The sequence below is a fragment of the Aplidium turbinatum genome, chromosome 5, assembly GCF_918807975.1.
Source record: "Aplidium turbinatum chromosome 5, kaAplTurb1.1, whole genome shotgun sequence".
Taxonomy (NCBI): Eukaryota; Metazoa; Chordata; class Ascidiacea; order Aplousobranchia; family Polyclinidae; genus Aplidium; species Aplidium turbinatum.
This window is the reverse complement of record NC_137476.1, coordinates 1,853,257-1,873,950: the sequence shown is the minus strand read 5'-3', so window position 1 is coordinate 1,873,950 and position 20,694 is coordinate 1,853,257. Positions and strand designations below refer to the sequence as shown.

At 35.7% G+C, this 20,694-nt stretch overlaps 1 protein-coding gene across 1 annotated transcript; it reads right to left on the bottom strand.

Annotated features, from left to right (window-relative positions):
- Positions 1-15,025: 15,025 nt before the first annotated feature.
- LOC145769920 (adhesion G-protein coupled receptor G6-like) lies at positions 15,026-19,887 on the bottom strand. Its single transcript, XM_082581470.1, has 6 exons — positions 19,799-19,887; positions 19,037-19,166; positions 18,202-18,370; positions 17,244-17,334; positions 15,835-15,995; positions 15,026-15,407 (listed from the first exon to the last, which is right to left on the bottom strand). Exons 1-5 carry the CDS (start codon positions 19,864-19,866, stop codon positions 15,878-15,880), a joined length of 576 nt encoding a protein of 191 aa, XP_082437596.1. The 5' UTR covers positions 19,867-19,887; the 3' UTR covers positions 15,026-15,407; positions 15,835-15,877.
- Between the last annotated feature and the right edge of the window lie 807 nt (positions 19,888-20,694).

Genomic DNA, 20,694 nt, shown 5'->3' with positions numbered 1-20,694 from the left:
AACATTTTCACAAAGCTCTTCTTTCACTAAAATCCAAACTTCCCTGGTCCCAATGTCATTGCCGACCACCACTGCTTGTATCTCCTTCCCTTGACACCTAAAAACTTGGCTCCTTTGTTCCTCCATCGGAATACCTTCAAAGAGCATACATCTACTTTCCTCATTCTCAGCTCTTCACTCACCTCAGTACCTCTACAAAGCAAGCTAGTGAAAAACATGTAGATGCAAGAACGCATCCTGGTTTGAAACCACATGTAACAGTGAATAGATCGGAGAGGGTGTTTCGATAACAGACCCTGCCAAGCATAGCCACCATCTAAAACAATTCTTATGAGCATTTTGGAATGGAAGTTAACATTAACAAAACTAGGATACTCAACCAAACTCCACCTGATCACACCTGATCACCCTGCGGATCAATATCAACGAAAGACCACCAGGTGATGTAGATTACTTCTCCTACATAGGTAGCATAGTTTCAGCAGCATCAACATGTGCAAAGGATATTGAACAACGTATAAAAGAAGCACATTGTGCATATGGAAAACTTAACCATAATGTTTTCAACAACCGTGCTGTATCTATCCGCAAGAAAATTATGGTCTTCCGTGCAGTCGTTCTATCTACCCTTCCCTTAGCTTGTGAAACCTGGACATTATATGGTTGCGACCGTGCCATATTTTAAACTGATTGTCCTGCTTTGGTATCATGCACATTGCACATTATAACGTCCGCGTTTGTCGCTTTTACCTTTTTCTGGACCTCTGTTATGTTTGTCATATATTGTTTTTTCGTTGTGATGGTCAGAAATAAAAGCAAACTGAACTGAACTCATACCACCGTGATATCAATCGTCTTGCCAACTTCCTGCAGAGGCCCCTTAGCCAAATACTAGGCAGTCGTTGGGAAGATTGTCTCACCAACGATGCAATCCTTGATCGCGGTAAGTTGCCCACAATGCCCAGTTTAGAAGCCACCATATTGCAACATCGCCTTAGCCTGCTGTTATTCTTTCCCAACGTGCTATTCTTTCCCTGAGCGTAAAGCCCTAAACCCCGGCCATCTGGTACACGCAACCACGCTGAGATATCCACCAAAGCAGCGGCTAAACTCAAGAAAGCCATTTGAATGCGCTGCAAAGGACTTTCTGGCAGCCTCTGATGGAAGCCCTAGCAACCAGTGGTGCCACGAGGCGTAGTGTGAACAATGGTCAAGCAGACCATCCCCATTTCGCCAAGTATTCGGGTCCCCACCCGTAAACCAGCTGGGCCATGGCCTCTCTAGACTTGCCTCATCAAGGCGTAACCGTTTGCTCACTGGTGTTGGACGCTATGGTGCAGATATGTTGCGTTGAGACTTGGCAGAGAGTGCTGCTTGTGAGTGTGGTGAAATGCAGACGGCAGCCCACATTATCAAGGATTGCCGGCTGTGCAGACCTCCTCATGGTGTGGGGGGCCTAGTTTCTATCGATGACGACGCCGGGCGGTGGTTAACCAGTGGATGCTCTGACATATAGCGACAACACGAGAGAAGAAGAAGTATTAGCTTGACAGGACATGTCGTACGAATGGACCTAACGAGGCTTCCTCAAATAATGCTTTATGGTTAACTGACAGGGAGACCTCAGAAGATCAAAAATGAGATACGAAGATCAGCTGAAAGTCTACCTCAACCATGCAAACATTGATCTGGATTCATAGGAACAACTTGCTAGTGACAGAACATTCTGGAAAAAAATAACTAGGGAAAGCACTGAAATTTTCGAAAAAAAAACAAAACTGTATACAAAAAGTCCAAGAAAAACAAAACACTAGAAAAGCTAAAACTACCAGGAACTTTACCATGCAAACATTGATCTGGATTCATAGGAACAACTTGCTAGTGACAGAACACTCTGGAAAAAAATACCTAGGGAAGGCACTGAAATTTTCGAAAAAAAAAAAAAACTGTATACAAAAAGTCCAAGAAAAACAAAACACTAGAAAAGCTACAAAACTACCTAGAAACTTTACGATAATTGCCTCTACCCAGTGATCGATTTCGAGTAATGGGTAGTACCAAATTTAAGTCATAAATAGAGTAGACAACCGGAAACAGACATTGCCGTCGGCTGCAGCGTGGGTCAGGTGTACGTCGGAAGGCGTACACCGATGCATAGCGCTAAAGTCCGCTTTCCCAAAATGCAGGATGAAAATATGACAAATACCACGTCCACCACCCTCCATAAAATTTGATATTTGCCCACGTCGTCTTTTCCATCATAGACTGCGCCTCCAAAGCCACATACGACATCACCATCCAAAACCAAATCCGATAGACAAAACTAATACTCGGACACGAGCTGGAGCCGACAACGATTGTGAAATAGACTTCTATGTTACGTAATAATTTTTGCAGTTCTCTTGTTGGCTACTGTAGGTAACACATGCAATTTCAAAGTTATACGCGTAGCTTCCAATAAAAAAACAATGTTGGTGAAAATGTTTCAAACAGACTTAAGTTGAAAGTTAATTTAAACATGAAAGATTTTGCTTAAAAGATCTACCGGGTGCAAGCCATCGCGGTGTCTATAGCTGTCAATTCTTGCTGCATTCGGCTGCCCAGAAACACAAGGCGGTAAGCCCTTTAACACATTTTTTAATCTTAAAAAACAAAAACTAAAAGCAAATGTTATTGCTCAGCGTATTTTGCAGAGAATTTAAAAACCTTATTAACACTTATCGTTGATCTTTTCCTGTGTAAGTCAAAGTCCTGGTAAAACGTAATGGTTTGTCTAATTTTATCTTCAAGCTGGGAAGAATGTTCTTGTTGTCGTCAGGCAACTATCTCGTTGCAATCAAGCGCCCGTGGGCATCATCGCTATGCATCATGCTAATATTTCTTTGCGCCCTGAACGAAATACAGTCATGACGCTATGCATCTGCTTTGTTTTAGCAAACTTGTTTGGTTTTTTCTAAGCAAACAGCTTCCTGTGCAAACTCCCTCACTTCCAAGCATCAAAGCAAACGTTTTCGTGCTACTGAAACCAACAAACAAATAAATATTTTCAACAATAAGAAAGTGGTTGATGTCGTTTTAGAAAACTATTTGTTCGAATTATATTTTTTCTTGCCGTTGCAGTATTCTTTTGTTTATGTTCAGTTCAAATTTCATACTAACTTACCCCTCGCTATTGCACTTTAGTAGTAATTACTAATACAGTTTTGCAATCTAAACGTATTTTAACATCAGTTAAGCATTTGCAAAATGGTGATAAATGGAAAAATGTCATTCGCTTGCAAATGCCACGACAATGGCAGCTAAAGTAGCGGACGTTTCATGCGATAGGCGGAAAAAAGCAACAAACCTAATATTTCTTTAAAATCTGTAGAAAAGTATGATCCATTAACTGATCATTGGACAGATGAGATTAAGTCGCACTTGAATTTCACAAAGTTCATCGAAGTGCTTGTTCAGCGTGTTGAAAGTAAAGACATTAGTATTTTAAACTGTAAACCATAGATGTTCAAAGTCCGGCATACGTGCCAAATCTGGCTCGCGATGCGTTTTTGTATGGCCGCGCCTGGTGTTGCACAATGTGTTATTTTTGGCCCGCAGACATACACAAATCATACAAATTCTACTTGCGTTTTTTTAAATTGATGATGACAGTATTTTCTCACTCACAAATCCATGCGAGAAAAGATGAAATCATTGCTGCGTCATAATCGCAAAATCAATTATTATTGCCTGAGAGTGTTGTTATGAGTGATACAGTTGTTATGAGTGATGCAAGAAAATGCGTTTTCTTGCCAGCAAATTCAACGACCGCTGCTAATTGAACTTCTCTGCTAAGCCGACAATAACATTTTTCACTTGTGCCTTTTATCAGCAGCTGGATAAAAACAAATTTCCAGAAATTAAATGCGAAAGTTTGCAAGAAAGTGTTGAGCTTGTTCCGTTCATGTGTGTGAGCTAACGTCCTCGGTTATGGATTTGAACAAGAACCGCTTGAGATGAACTTTTATTTTACCGCGCATAGTTTCACTCATAGGATTTTAGTAAACTTTAAATATTTTGTTTTTGTTGTGATAAAAAGTTATTTTGTGAAGTTTTAAGGTTGTAACATGTCTCTAACGGAAGTTACGTCATGTTCCCTTTGAGATACATTGTCAGTTTTCCGTAACAAGCTTTTCAATTTTTTACTTAGAACTAGAACTTAGAACTACGTCTGTCTGGTAAGAGTTACAAATTAATGAAAAACATTCCTTTATTTGTGATTACGCACTGACGAGTGTGATAATCTTTCAAACAAGTTTTGCCACGCTCCTCATAGACAAGGACGTTGCACTTTGTTCACATACTTCTTGTATTCTTGTTACACCTGCTGCGCCTACCTGGATTTACCTTGCTAGCCCTAGGAAGTAAAACAGGCCATAAAATCGTATATCTTGTGGCAGCTTAGAATAAACACTGCTTGGTGTTGCACGGTGTTCTTGAACGTTCAGCAAGCGCTGCGCTACTTGTCTTCTAATATCAAGATGCGTTTTTCCGCTATTCAAGCTTCCAATGAACTCTCCATGCATTTCGTGGATTTCCGCTACCGTTGCTACTCGCAGGGTCATTGAGAGGACAACTTGGGTTCACTAACAATCATGGTCATCATCTTCCTGAATTCCCAATTGGAACTCAGGCCACAGTAGAAAATTCGAACACCGGACTGTGGGACATTTATAAGAAAATAGTCGCTGTAGACGACTACCGGAAATATACTGTTAAAATTGCTAACGACCGATTGTTAATAAGAAACCGCAGATTCATTTGGCGGAGAGTATCTACGTCTATCCCCTGGTCCATCGATTCCCCTGACGACGCGGGACCTTCCGCTAGAGTCAGCATGAACTTGCCTACTCGACCACGCAGACAGGACAGGTTAAGAGACCGAATCGACTTATCAACTTATCGACTTATAAAATAGGAAATTTTTTGTCAGCCTATGAATGACATTCGAAATTTACCCATTTATCCAATAAAAGCATTTGTAATAAAACCATGATAACCTACATTTACTCCACGTCAAAAATAAAACTGGGCTTATGAAAAGTTAGAAAATGTAGGCTTTATTGTAATTATATTCATGATCAGAGCTGCAAGATTGTTCAGTAAAGGCTTTCCTGTGGAGTAGATAACAAAAAAAATATTCCTGGAAGTTACATTAAGATTGCGTCATACTACTTGTTAGTTGTTGTGACTTATTTTTGCTTTTCGAAAAAAAGTTAGTCAATGGTGATATGAACTTCTACAAATAAAAACCTGCAAGTATCTTACAATTTTAAATCCTTGTTGATAACTACAACGCTTCGACCATGCAAGTAGTCATATTATCAACATTACGAAATATTTCTTTAAACAATTATGGTTTTATCATCAGTAATTTAAGCCAGCATCGTCATTAACTCGCAAACAAATCTTCTAGTAACCATGGACAAAATTAGGCTAAGTTAGATCATACTGATTTACAATTTTACGATAAGCTTAATTTATTAAAAACAAATTTTGATTGCTTTTGCTGAAAACAAGTCACTTTAAACAGGGGTGTTTGAAGTAAATCAGATAAAGCACTTTTTTTTTTTAAACAGGGATGTCAAACCCGTAGCCCGCGGGCCACATGTGGCACGCGCAGTATTTTCGCAATGACTTATATTATCAATTTGACCGCCTACGTAATTTATGGCGAACATATACATTCCGAAAAATCGGCATTTATTGTTTGCATTTTTTTCTATTACTCTATCGCAGAGGTGGGCAACCACGGGCCAAAAACTTTTTAATCTTTGACAAGCGGCCATGTGAGTATATGAAATGGACAAGAGTATTAAGCTACAGTTTATTAACAACATTATTTAACAGCTATAGCCAACTGCTCTAGGCTGCTGCTGAGCTGAGTCAGAGTCTGCTTCGCTATCTGACCTAGTCTTGTTCTGAAACGATCCCTGTTCCATATCTATTCAGTTCAATTTATTTTTCTTTGTCGGAAAACAACAGTAATGATAAAGTTACCAACAGTTTACGGGAATAAAACCAACAAAAGGAAACGGCGACAAAACCAAGGAAGTTTAAAACGTGCATGCAATGTAAATTTAAAGGATACGTCGATGAAAGTAAATTTAAGCACGGCCACCAAACATAACAGTTTAAAATAGATGAATTAGTTGAAAGAATCAGTTGCATCTACATACCTAAAGCAACTGGAGGTCTGGCAGTTGAAGAAGCCATGCGGGGACAACTGAATCTTACAACCAATACAAAAAAAAGAAAAATCAAAAACACGAGCATTTAAGAAAAAACGTACGGTGAGCTTATTATACAAAAAAACTATGTACACTGTACAGTGCTTCGTTTTTAAATAAAATGAAGTGAAGTGTTCGCAGCAACAACAGTGGTGCAGTTTTAAAATGGGAATCGATAAATGATGTGTTCAGGAATATACATTAAGTTAATTATTGTTTGAACATGATATTAAAGTGATGATCATAAATGATGAAAAATGTTGATGATCTAGAAAGCTAAACCTCAATTGCTAAGGCAACAGGGATATGTTGTCAGTATATGTGACAGAAAATATATTTCGTACTTGCTAGTACATCTTCAGTTCTGATCCTACGATTACGATTATATTCTATATTCTTCTGATTATTTAACAGGTTTATTTATTTATTATTAAAGATGTAAGATTAAAGATTTATTATTTACTATTAATTATTAAAGATGTTTATTTATTATTAAAGATGAAGTGATAAGCAAAACTTTCAAAAAACAAAAAGTGATTAAACAAAGATTCAACAATCGTTTAACTGTGACGGAACAATAAACCAAATTAACAATTCTTAATTGTGACATAATACTAAACCATAGACTTCTACATAACAAAACTTCAATAAGATAGAATGATTTTGTGTGCATTAGAAAAAATAGTAATGAATTGGGTTAAAGCATTCGTTTCCGCCAATATCAGGAGGGCTAGATTAAATAACCCAACGGGCTCTATAGTCTCTAGTAGGGTTGCCAGAGGTTAATATAAAAAAGAGCCCAAGCTTATGCAAAAAGTAGCCCAAAAGTAGCCCAATTTTTTTTGGGGTTCTAAAATAGAGCCCAAATTGGAGCCCAAGCAAAAAAATAGGCTATCATACAAAATTCTTCAAGAACGCTTGATCATCAGTCCCAAATTATAAGTGTTTTTCCAGTTCTTCACATCTTTCAGACAGATCGGCAACCATGCATTCACTCAACTGTTTGTTAAAATAACTACAAACAAGTACCGGTTCCAACTTCCACACCAAGCAACACAAAAAATGGTTTAATTGCTTTTCGTGATGAGCTAACGCATCAAGAGTGTTCCCCTCAAGACCATCAACAGTTTTGATAACCCACCTTGGTCGATTAACATAGAAACTATCTTTTTTTTTACTCATATAAATTGTTAAAAAAAATTCACTAGCCTTTCTTTTCTCATCTTTCTACATTTGTAAAAACTTTATTAAGGTGTTGCGACCATGCCATAACTGATTGTCTTGCTTTGGCGTCATGCACGTTATAGCGTCCGTGTTTTGTTGCTTCTACCTTTTTCTAGACCTTGCTATGTTTGAAATATATTGTTTTTCGTTGTGATCGTCAGAAATAATAACAAGCTGAACTGATGTCCACTGCATTTTCATGAAAATCTGGATCACTTTAAGTTGCCAGGATTGCCAGATATTAAAGCTTAAACATGCACATTTTTGAAAATTAGCATCTTTATACGTACCAAATTGGTAACCCTGCCTGACCGAGGCCTCCAAAAACGCTACTCCTCAATGAAATAACTATGAATTAGGTAAAAATCCTAAACATAATACAATTTTTACATAAAAGTTATATTATATTTGTAAAAAAAGTAGCCCAATTGGGCGCCAACCAAAAAAGCGCGCCCAACGCGAATTTTTGGCGCCTGGAGAAATCAAAAGTAGCCCAATTGGGCGTAAAAGCGCCCAATCTGGCAACCCTAGTCTCTAGTGCAGGGATGCGCAACTATTCAAGTTAATTTTATTGCATCACAATGCACATTGTTACGTCCACATCCTTTCCACAGAATCTTACTTGTGCTTCAAGAGTCAAGAGTTAGTCAAACAGTAATATTTCTTGCTTTATTGAGGTACATTTCAAATCAGAGACTCGCGCAAAACGCATTTAGCAGTAAAATATTTACTGCACTCTGCAGTAATAAGAAAAATATGTCTCTAAAGAAAAATATCAGAGGATTCACAGATTAGCAGTTTTCGTGACCTCATTATTCGGCAGCACTTACTTGTGCAAGCAAGTTTTTTCGCCGATAGACCATGTCCCAGACAGTCACTTTATCTGATCCAGATCTGGTAGATGTACCCAATCTGGACCAGATGAAGTGGCTGTCTGAGGTTAAATCCCTTGTGAGTTCACTAACTTCTGACATTTATGGAAAACTCGCTTCGCATTTGCTACATCGGCCATCTCAGCGAATATTGTCAAACTTCAGAAAAACAGTGCCAAACTTTACATTGAAATGTCGACGTAAGACTTTGTTGACTTTACTAAATCATGGTATGTTTATTGTTCTTATAATTGTAAAAAAGATATTATACAGCTCTAAGATTATAATTTTGGTGTGAGGGTTTTAATTAAAAATTATAAAACAGCCATTTCTAAGAATACAAATTAGCAATAAACACTTAAGTGGCCCGCGCAATCATTCGTAAATCGCATATGGCCCTTTGGCCAAAAAGGTTAGACACCCCTGGAAGACGTTTAACTCCAAAAGAAAAACAAGACATAGGAATTACTGTATGCGACAAAAAGAAGCAAAAATTTTGAATACACAGCATTTTGCATGAAACTTTCTTACGCGAAACTATAGTTCATCTTGGCTGAGCACTTTGCATGCAAGCTCGCTCATTTTGCACTTCGACCTTTCTGCGTTGTAACAATTTCCTGCAGTTTTTTTTTTTTTTTTTCAAGCACATTACGAAACTAAATTGCCACAATGTCCAAATGAAACAAGGGAAAAGATTTTTTCCGTCGAAATAAAACGATATTTTGTGGTAGATCTGAAAGCTTTTCAACATAACACCAATAACCAACTCATCAAAGTCAGATCTGATTGAAAAAATTTAGTCACGTTGAAATTAAAGCGAGTAGTTCCAATAACTTACAAGTGAAAGTTGTAGCCCATTGAAAATTAGATTAGCCACAAATGAAAAATAGACCTGGTCAGCTTATTCAAGCGGATGGTTTACCTGGGTCTACAGTAGCCTAATATTGCTTCATACAGCTCAATTATAGGCTTAGGAACAAAAACTTAACAGTCGCCAAAAATTAGAAATTGTGATACCAGCAACGGATTTTTTTATTATTTTGTTACCTTTGATTCTCGCAGAGCCTATATCGTTGAGTTTGAGCTAGTCAGAAGTACTGTGCAGTTTTTGTTTTTTTCCTGTTTATAGTTATATAACCATTGTATTTTATTCAGATGTAGTAAAATTGTATATATGTTATTCCTGAAGAGGACATCTTGTGATGTCGAAAACGTTCGATACTTAATTTGTTGCGTAGTTTTATGTTTCTATATGTAATAAACTTGAAGATGTTAAACTTGATCACGTTGCTCGGCTTCGTATGCCTATTTTGTTCAATCACAAAAATTCTTGGATATAGGCTGACTGATGTTATCAAAACATAGTTTCTATCTTTCTTAATCTCAGTACAGTAGAATTCGCCCATAGTGACTTCGGCTATAGTGACACTTCGCCTATAGTGACACCTGTTGCAAAGTCCCGTTTGCATACGCAACAGTTGAGTAGAATTCGTCTATAGCGACATTTCGGTTATGGTGACACGTTTTCCGCGGTCCCTTCAGGTGTCACTATAGGTGAATTCTACTGTATATACAAAAGTAATTAGGTCAATTAGCGCTGAGAAAGAGTAATAAATAATGTAAGAATGCCATAATGGCAATAACAAAACGATCAATATTCAGATATTTCTCTCAATGGGTGCGGTTGACTCCTAATTCCTAAACGAAACAAAGATAAAAATTTTAGTAATTCAGAAACTCATAAAAATACCTTTATCCTTAAAATTAGTGGTTTGCACGTCGCTAAACAGCAAACCGATTTTAAACTTTCTGACTTTCGCTGACAACAGAATGTTGAAAAGCGAACGGCAGGCTACTTTGATGCGTCCTTAAGAAGATAATGATGTCACAAACTCGTTTGTAAAAACTTGTTGGTCACATTGTTTTAAAAAACACCAACTTCAGTGTTGATAGATTCTTGGACTGTAACTATTTCTTGTCTTGCATTCGAGTTATAAAAACAATTTTTTTTTAAATGCATAAATTGCGCAATTTAAGTGACCTGTGACCTTTCACCCTCCAACACCCTTGATAGTTCAAAATCCATAAAATTTTCGAACCAACTTTATTGAACCAACTTAATTTTTTTAACCAATTTTCGTTCCCCTTGGACGCTGCGCTACTGCTCCAGACTAAATGCCTTGGACAGCTCTACCTTGAACACTCCCGTCATATCAGACAATGAAATGATATGTACAAAGTTTAGAGTACGCTTCACATGGCCTACTCGGAAACCTCACCTTAATCAATTAAAACAACAAAAAATCAATGAACATTTCCACGTAAATCTACAAAACATACCACTTTACATTAAATAACATACCAGAGTGTATACAAGAAGCTATAAATGCAATAAGGAAGCTATAACTACAGAAAGCGTCAAAAGCTGTTCTTCCCAGTAGGCTACATCACGACAATCCAAAACAGATACATACCCATGACTCTACCTCTGACAAAATACTATCTATTCTAAGAAGAGAAATATCTAATGCTATAAATAATTTAAAGTGTGAGAAATGTCCACATATTGACAAAATTTATCAGGAATACCTTAAAGCAGGAGGTGAACCTTTAATCACACTATTGCTTCACCTCTTCAACTCTATTGTAAGGGCAAAAAAGATCCCTTAGTAATTTTAAAGAAGCTTTAGTAATTGTAATCTGCAAGAAAGACAATAGACTCGATTGCAGCAACTACCGTATAATCAGTTTACTCAACCATATTTTTTAAACTCTTTATCACTATTATCGCTACACGAGTACTAATGATTCAATTTCTTCCCCCCAGCACAAGCAGCTTACCAACCAGGAAGAGGAACAATCGAACTCATCCTAACTTTGGAACAAATTATAGAAAAAGTTATCGAAATCAACAACCCTGTTCATATAATCTACGTTGACTTCAAAAAGACCTTTGACAGCGTTTACCGTTAGAAGGTTGGGCTCCTGGAGTCTTGCTCATTTTTTTCGGTGGGGGAGGGGGCTGTCGATTCTTCTTATGCGTTAGTGATATCTCTGTTATTTTTTGAGGCACGGTTTCAAAATTTGGGATTCACTTTGTAAAATTATTCACGCTGAACATATCCGAAAATTAAAACTAAGTGAATTTTAGAATGCTCAGTGCTCATATACGTTGAAATGTGAAGGTGACTTATGACTGTAATTGTAGCGTGAGTTCACACATTATTTTTTGGTAGAGTAATGAAGAACATGCATTGCAATGTTGTGATTAAGTTTTTTTTACATAATTTTACATACAGCCAATTCCCTTTACGCTTCGAAACAGTTAGGATTAACGAGACATGGGCCAAATTAATTACTTTCATCCAGCTGGTGGGAAAATTTTGAACAATAGAATATGAAATATTTCAGATGTGCTGAGAAATGCCTTATATCTCTCAATTTATAACCTTTATTCGCTCAAATTTCAGCTCAACGGAGGTGAATAAAAGTTAGGAAACGTCAAGAAATCTCCGAGTCGCAGTCTCAGTGATTTTAGAGATACAACTGTTGATACAAAAAAGTTGAATTGACAGCCTCCCCCAACCTTCAAATGATTAGATTACCTTACCTCTGGCAACTTTTAGATGAACTTTCATCAACAAAAGATACATCAGCCTTTTAAAAGCAACCTACGACAACTTAAAATCACATACCAAACAAACATACATCGGAACAACCTAATCGATTGACATTCTGAAAGATGTTAAACAAGGAGATGTTCTGTCCACTATCCTGTTTTGCATCGTAGCTGCTGCAATAGTCTCAGAAATTTTAGGAACTTTTAGGCACTAATGATGCTCTACACTAGTAGAGTGAAATGCATATGCCAATAGGGCTCTGCTGATTTTTCATGTATTTTTGTAATAAAGAATGATTAATTGATACTTGATGGAGAATCGCTGGCCTGCTGCTTCTTAGTCAGGAGATCCCCTAGAATCCTTAATGGAAATCAATATATGTATAGTTTCAGAATATGCTATGCAGACGACATGGCCATAATCAGCAACTCTAAACAGAAAATACAAGAGTTTCTCAAAATTCTGTCAAAAAACGCTGCTAAATTCCGCCTTCAAATAAATGTGGCCAAAACCAAATGCATGACAACCGATACAATTGATAGCTCACTTAATCTCAACGTATACAGAAAGAAAATAGAGCAAGTATCAGAATTCACATATCTTGGCCACAAACTATCATCGACCAACAATGGATAAACTGCAGTATAACATTGAATCAGTCTAGGCTGGGCAGCATTTAAAAAGAATAAAAAGATCTTAACCTCCAATAGACTACCAATCAAAACTACAATCAAAAATTTTCAACACACACGTTTTACCAGTCGTGTTATACTGCCTAGAGTAGAATGTGCAAATTTTGTGCAATTAAAAAACTCACTACTTTCCAAAATCGCATGATGAAAAGCATGACCAACAAAAGGCAACTTGACCACATGAAAATAGAAATGACTATGACAAAGCTACACCCAATTGCAGCAACAATAAAATCAGAATTCTAAAACTATTCGGCCATTCTAAAATATCAAAATACGGAGTTAGCAAAATCTGCATGGAATGTAAAATTCACGAAAAGAGAAGACGAGGTAGACCACCAAGGCAATAACATGACAACATCCAGGCATAAACCGAAAGCAATTTAACGACACTGTGCGAGCTAGCTACAAACTGTGTCTCATGGAAACAGATCACCCATGTTGATGCGCAATCCAATTAGGTAAAGAAAATTGCATGGAAAAATCAAGTTAGTTTCAGGACCAGCAAAAAATGCTCCGATTAAGCAAGTTGTTCGATTAAACGCGGGCCGATTAAACAGGATTTAATTGTATTACTGAAAAGGTTTCGTTACTGCCTTCCCTACAATATACAGACAGACGGAAAACAAATTACATTATGAAATTTTTCCAAATGTAATTTGTTTTCCACACTATTGCTTTTAATTGTCGCGTGTTTCTTGATGCTTAGTTGTTTAGTTAGTTACGGTAGTTACTTTCAAGAAGTTGAAATTTATTGTATTTTATAAATATTTGCAGATTTCTGAAAGTTAAGACGAGAACGCTTGAATGTTTAACTATTTGTAAATATGTAAAAAATACTGTACTGTTGTAATGCTCAACCCTGTTGTATTCTTGTGTCTTGCCTGTCTTTGGTATAAAAAAGCTAACTCTCTCCCGAAACTTATTTTCCATTTTAGGTCAACATAGTCAATTTTATTTAATTGACACGTGCAGTTTCAAATGTTTTCATGAACAAAAAAACTATGGTTTAAAATGTATTAAAGTTATTTTAAAATTATAACTTTAATAGAGAGATACTTCTTGAATACCATAAACATTCTGATAGCAACTTGATAGGATTGAATTGCATAATTCAAAAACAATGCATAAAATAAAAGATTAATACATAAATTCGAACGTTTTTGGCAAACCTCGTTTCATCTAAACAAAAAAAAAACTTAGATATTCGTGAAATGTTAATAATAAATGACTGAAATTAATTAGAAACTGCACTGAACTACGTACAAGCAACAACTGAAGAACAAACACAAAAGGTGGTAACAATCTGTTATAAACTATGCGGGAGTGTGGTCAAAAGATAAGATAGTGAGCGGTAACAAGATTAAGGCAATCAAGGAAAATCTCTAAGCAATATAAAACAAACGTAATCTAATACAAATTTAACAAGAAAGATGCCCGTCCAGCAAATAATTGCTTGTTGAGCTTAGGGTCTGTTTGACAGTTTCGAATTATTTTGCATGATTTTGAATTATTTTGAAGTTATCTTTCATTTTATTTTTTGTTTTTGAATTATGCAATTCAACTCTATTAAGTTGCTATCAATTATCTGTCTATGGTATTTTAAAGTTCCAACAAATTCTACATTTTTACATATAAAGCCTCAACAATTGCCCACGTTTCATATTGTACATTACACAAATTTAATTGTAATGAAATTTCAACTGAAATAAATTGTAATAGATTGTGATTGTGACGATATTGTTATTGTAACACAATTTCAACTGTGACGCAGTTATAGTTGTAACAAAATCGTAGTTGTTGCTAAATTATTATAAGCCTTGTTACTCAATGCAACAAACAGTGTACCAGCCTCATTTTTTAATCATAGATCAATTTTGCTATCACAGCATCCTTATTATGATCATGTCAAAAGCAAAAAATTTTTTTTCAAAGGTTTCAAGTTTAGGTATTGGTATTGTGGCGTAACAATTGAATATTTCGCCACCATGGAAAAAATTAAACAAATTATATAATCGACTACTACGTAATTACTAATGAAGAAACGTGACATGTAAATTTAAATAGAATAAAATCCTAAAGAGTCTGTAACTTTTATCAATTGAAGTAAAAAATAAGTAATAAGTTTCTTCACTGTAGATTCGACATTCATTCATTCATTGTTTTTTTTTTTTATTCTATTTAAATCTACATGGTGGCGCAACATGCAATTGTTACCCCACAATACCTATACTTGAAACCTTTGAAGAATTTTTTTTTTTGCTCTTGACCTGATCATACTGAGGATACTGTGCTAGTGAAATCGATTTATGATTAAAAAATGAAGCTGGTACACTGTTTGTTGCATTGAGTAACAACGCTTATATGAATGATACGAGACAGTCAACCACTTCAAGTGGACAGTTTGGTGGGTTGGTTCACAAAAACAGAAAAGTTTTATTTGTCAATTGTGACAAAATTGTAATCGAAACGCATTGTATTTGTAATAAATTGTAATTGCAACAAAATTGTGATTGTAACGAAAGTGTAATTGTAACAATACAGTGCCATAAAATATTGTACAGCTAAAAACTGATTTCATAATCAGCAGTGTATAAAAAACATAGACAGGCTGTGATTTTTCTTCATAATCTAAGTTGTCAACTTGTCAGCTCTTCTTTGACTGGACATTCTTCGTGGACAGAACTGAATGATTTACTTGTGAACTTCTCGATTAGACGCAATGGATCACTTTCATAAACAAAAAAACTATGGTTTAAATTTTTCTCAAGGTTATTTTAAAATTCCAACATATTCTACATTTTTGCTATTTTTTGTTTTCAATTTTGCTTGTATCAATGATACTACAAAGCTCTAAGAACAATATCATACTGTACATGGAATAAACAGTTGAAAATGCTCAAAATATCACAAGCAACAAATTTGAAGATGCATCAAACTTAATATACTCTATTCCTCTGTGAAGGACCTGACTTTCGTTTTAACCAAATAAAATATGTTTCAGTATTTCACTTGCTATAGTAGTCAACAAATTTTATAAAGCAAGAAACTTTTACGCGCTTATTGAACTAATTAGCATGCACTAATATTTTTGCAATAATTAAATAGAATAACAATTGCAATATTCTACGTTGGCACCAAATTAACATGCACTCACTGTTTTCCACAATGGCAAAGGTTTTTTGTTTTTCCTCGACATCTTAAATTTCTCTTTTTCCAATATCTCCACTCAATGTGAATGGATGTGTTCTGGCGCATGTATTCGTATTTAATTGAGTCATTGAAAGATTCGTCACTTTGTCAATTGAACGAATACCACTGAACATACAACAAAAGGACGTGGGAATGTATCAAACCAAATTTAGAAACAAATTACGGAAACAGCACAGAAATGTATTATTTAGTTGTGTAATGTAAGGTAAAGGCCCCATGCTCAGTTATTAGGCTTTGGAGAATGATAAGATAAGGTTTTCATTATACTCAACCTACGGCAATAACAATTCTTTTCTCTCGGCCGCCTTTTCTTCAGCAACTGCGAACATCCATATTATTACACATTGATGGCTAGAGTTGAGCGGTGTTTTTCAATCGTTTCACGAAACATTTTGATTGTCAAATTTTGTAGTGGTCGGTCATAGGTGTAGATGTTGAAAAGAAGTGGAGCCAGGACCGATCCCTATGGGACGCTGTATTTCAGGTGTCTCAGTCTGCGTCTCTGTGAGTTGCCAGTGGTGAGGGTGCTTCAATTCCCAACAAGTTCCATGATCATATAGACGATGTGTCTGTCAGGAAGCCGGCGAAGCAGTTGCATGTAAGGCCACGGTGCTATACGGTGTTATATGAAGTTGTGAGATCTAGAAAGACAGCGCCGGCCTTATTTTTTGCCTAAAAGCAGTCCTCGATGTCTTGAGTCAAAAGTGTAACCTGATCTACGTGGACTTTTCGCGCCGCAACCCAGCTTTAAATTTTTGAAGGAGTCGATGATTGGATTGACGCAGGCTTAAATCAGCCTTTCGAGGATTTTGATAGGAACACAGAACACATCATTTTGTTATGGTAAAGTTTCAATCTCATTATAGGTCTCTGCTTTTTACAGTTAACAAAACATACTAGATCGATTTTACTGTACACTGTACACTTTGTACAGTATATAGATCACTTCAATATATAATATAAAGTGAAATAATAAATATTATTAATACTATAAAATATGCTCAATGCCAAGCAAAAAAGCCAAGCAGAGCATGAAGTATTTAGCCTAAAGAGTTTTTAAACCATTTTTTTTGCGAATTTAAACTTGCACTATTTCAATACCAAACGCTATGTCATTATATTCTTCAGTTTTCAAGTTATAGCGATTTTGTTGAAATAAATTTAAAGGATCCGATGATATGAATGGGGTTGAATCCGACCACAAATGGTCGCCAATGTTCAATGGCACAAGTTGGATTCTCAAAACTAAACAGAAAATGATGCAGACTTTACGTGGCACACCATAAAAGGTTGGAAAAGCCACAAAGTATTGGTTCCAACCAAAAATTTACACAGTCTGAAATGAAAACTTACCCTTTATCTTTGGACAATCCTGCTCTTGCTTTTTGAAGAAACGCACTCAGCAATTCTTGTCGTACAATGTACATCAAAAACAAAAAGAAACCTAAATATACACAAAACCTGCTTTTTGAAAAAACGAAACTAACCACAAAAGTAATGGAAGTGCAAATATTATTTCGTGGCTAAATTCTATATACTTTTTACATTTCTACTTTTACATTTTAGTCTCGTTTCAACGTCTGCACTGAGAGCAAGTTTCAACGTCTGCATTTTGTCGTTTCTACCTTTCTATAAATGTATGTATTGTTATATTATTTTTGTTTTGATGGCCATAAATAAAGTGAATTGGCATAAGCTATGTTCTAGATATTCAACAACATACTAACCGTCTTAAAAACATGGGATAAATATTAAACAGGTCTAATCAGTTTGTGACATACAAATCCAACCTGACCAGTGGCTTCTTTAACGCTGTGTTTCTGATTAGTGCACATTTTGTGGGAAAATACTTTTGACAGAAACAAACGAGATTCTTTGAAAATTAAAGATAAACTAAACTCTGAACGAAATTTATTCTTATGTGAACACAATGGCCTTTTAACTCTTCATTATAGTTAGAAGACAAGTCTTTACGATAAATCATAACAAGAGTAAGTTACCCAGTGGGTTAGAATAGATTGTGTAAAAAAAATTTTTGACGGAAATAAAGATAAATGTGAATTCTGGTTTGACTAATCTTCCTCATTAGTTACCATTCAGCTTTAAATAGGAAATACAGTACCGAACTGCATCAACACAGAAAATGTTTCTTCCTTAATTTTCGAAAGATTTGGAAGAAGGCAAATAAACTGTAATCTACACACCCTTGCAAGTAAAAGGGTTTATTAGAGTTTCAATCTCTTTCGACTAACAAAATTAAAAACGCTATAGGTCTAATCATCATCAATTTAGAATCTTGTTAGGATTTTACCTTGTAGTGAATTTAAAATAGTAAAAACATAGGAAAATGCAATTTGTACGCCTTTAACAGAGTCCGAAGCAAACACAGCGAAGCCAAATATCCAGGTTCCTCCAACAGTTAAAAAAAGTGTCCAAGAAATTATCAAGTTGCGTTTGACATCAAAGCCTTGGGTGGTGCTCTAAAGAAATGTAATTTTTGGGTAATGCTTGTAACAATACCATGTCAGGCGGTAACATATTATTGTCAAAAGAAGTAAAAAACATGTGGTTAAAAGATGACTAGACACCACTTTGCACAAATTTAGATAAGGTGGTTGAAATTCCATTACTTTCAAATTTTATTGCAAGTTGCTTTGGATAAGTTATTATCATATATGTTCAGAACACTGAAATTGATTAATTTTGTGAATTCCGAAAATTGGAAAGTCCGGAGATTCCAACTGCTTAATGGTTGTGATGATCTTATGTCGGTATGTAATCATGTATGTAGAGTTATCCAATCGTCCACTTCTAGGTAGGCCTGCTTGGTTCAATGATACTGCTCTCACTATAGAAAAGTTATAAACATGCACAATGCGAATGCTAATTCTTTCACTTTTTATTTCACAAATGTAGACGCAAGCGACCTGTTTTAGCTTGATGCTGGGAGTTTGCTGTGGTAGTAGCGATTTGCCTTCCTTGTCATTTGCTATGAGGAGTGAAAGGTAGTTTTTACTTTGTTTATAGTCTGAGTCAAGTCATATGGTGAAATTAAAGTTCAAAAATTTTTTACATGCTTAAACTTTGCAAATACACTGTGTGACTGTATGTAACCTTAGAAAAACTTGTTCACGTTTTCATCTTACGTTGCTGAAGGTTTGGCGACCACAAGTCACTTTATATGTTGTTAGAACATAGACAATGAAGTTGAAACCCAACATGATGGAGCATGGTATAACTATTAAGTATTCAATCAAATCCAGAGATATCCAACACCTTAAAAGTCACAATATTATCGTCAGTACAATGTGCCAATTATGATATTTCAGGATATTCTGTAACGTATAGGTTGCTTTGCATCAGATAAGCACAACCATACTTTTTGTTTTACTTAAAGCTTCATGCTAGTTCTAAACTATTACGTTTTTTCTTTCCCTGTTCTTCCTACTGTAAGTGAACTCTATGACCCACCTGGTTGCTTCGGTCAATTATTATAATTGATTTTTATACCATATTGACAACAAGCTGCTACACAATAAGATTTTCTTCGCATTACATTTGTTTTGGTTCAATAATTTTCTTTAAACACTTCCAGTTACTTGAATTCAGTGAAGCATTTTGATTTGTGACACCATAGAATACGTTTATTTTTTAAAAGGTATTTTAGCTTGTAGCATGCTATCTTGTACATATGCGACATAGTTCTGTTTTTGTGGAAAGATTTGTAACCAAGGACAATATGTCAAATATATGTCAAGTCCTCAATTAAGCATAACTAATTCAATGGTCATACAAAGCTTGATACTAGCAACTCTAAAACCTTGTTTTGAAACACTACAAATCAAGAATCAAAATTCAATCTCGTTATTGCGAATTCGAGAATTAAAATGCAACAGTTAGATACGTACTGGTCGTTTACTTTCATGTAATTGTCAACGTCAATTCCAATCACTATGGAAACAAAAACAGCTGGCATTAACCAACCCCACAGACTTGAGGCTGTTATCACCATCCTATTGGTTACGTGTGCTTTGGTGTACATCACCTGGGAATAGTGTCAAAGAATGGTTGGTTATTTGTGACTAGTTAACATTATTATAAACAAAATTATAAAAGTGGAAAATTGAGGAGGTTAGAACAATGGCTTGTTTATTTTTACTTCAATCGCTGTGCTTCTCACGTTATGACATTATGACATTATGACATTATGACATTATGACATATGACATTGAACTTGGACCCTTCATTGGATGTCGACAGAGTTATCTAGTTGTCTCAGTTTGGATGTCGTTGTCGATTCAGGGTGGTAATGTTCTGCTAATAATGCCATGAACATCTACTTTTCAAGTAAAATGTGGATGAATTTCTACATGTGGCTGCAGAAATGCATTTTAAATAGTATAAAAACTTACATGAACCATTGTTATGTAAATCATAAAAGCTTCAACTGTCATCCAAGCAATTGCGCTGAGTAAAAAGAAATGCAAAAGCACAGCGACTGCAATGCAGCCTTCTTTAGAGGATGTAACATATTTCTGCTGACTAAAAATGAGAAGAAGGTTGAGGCAAAGCAACGCCAAGCATAGATTGGCCAGCAAGAAAGAGGATCGGAATTTTGTTCCAGTCGATGATGACCTGAAACATACTTCATTAGAGACATTTTTAATGTGATTCATTTTTTGCGTTTTGATCATATTAATTAATTAACTTGGGAAAACAGAAGTGAAAACTTGAAACCTGCGATATGAGATTAATCAACATACCAATCAATGGCAAGAAATTGCACAAATCTACAAGGTTTTAG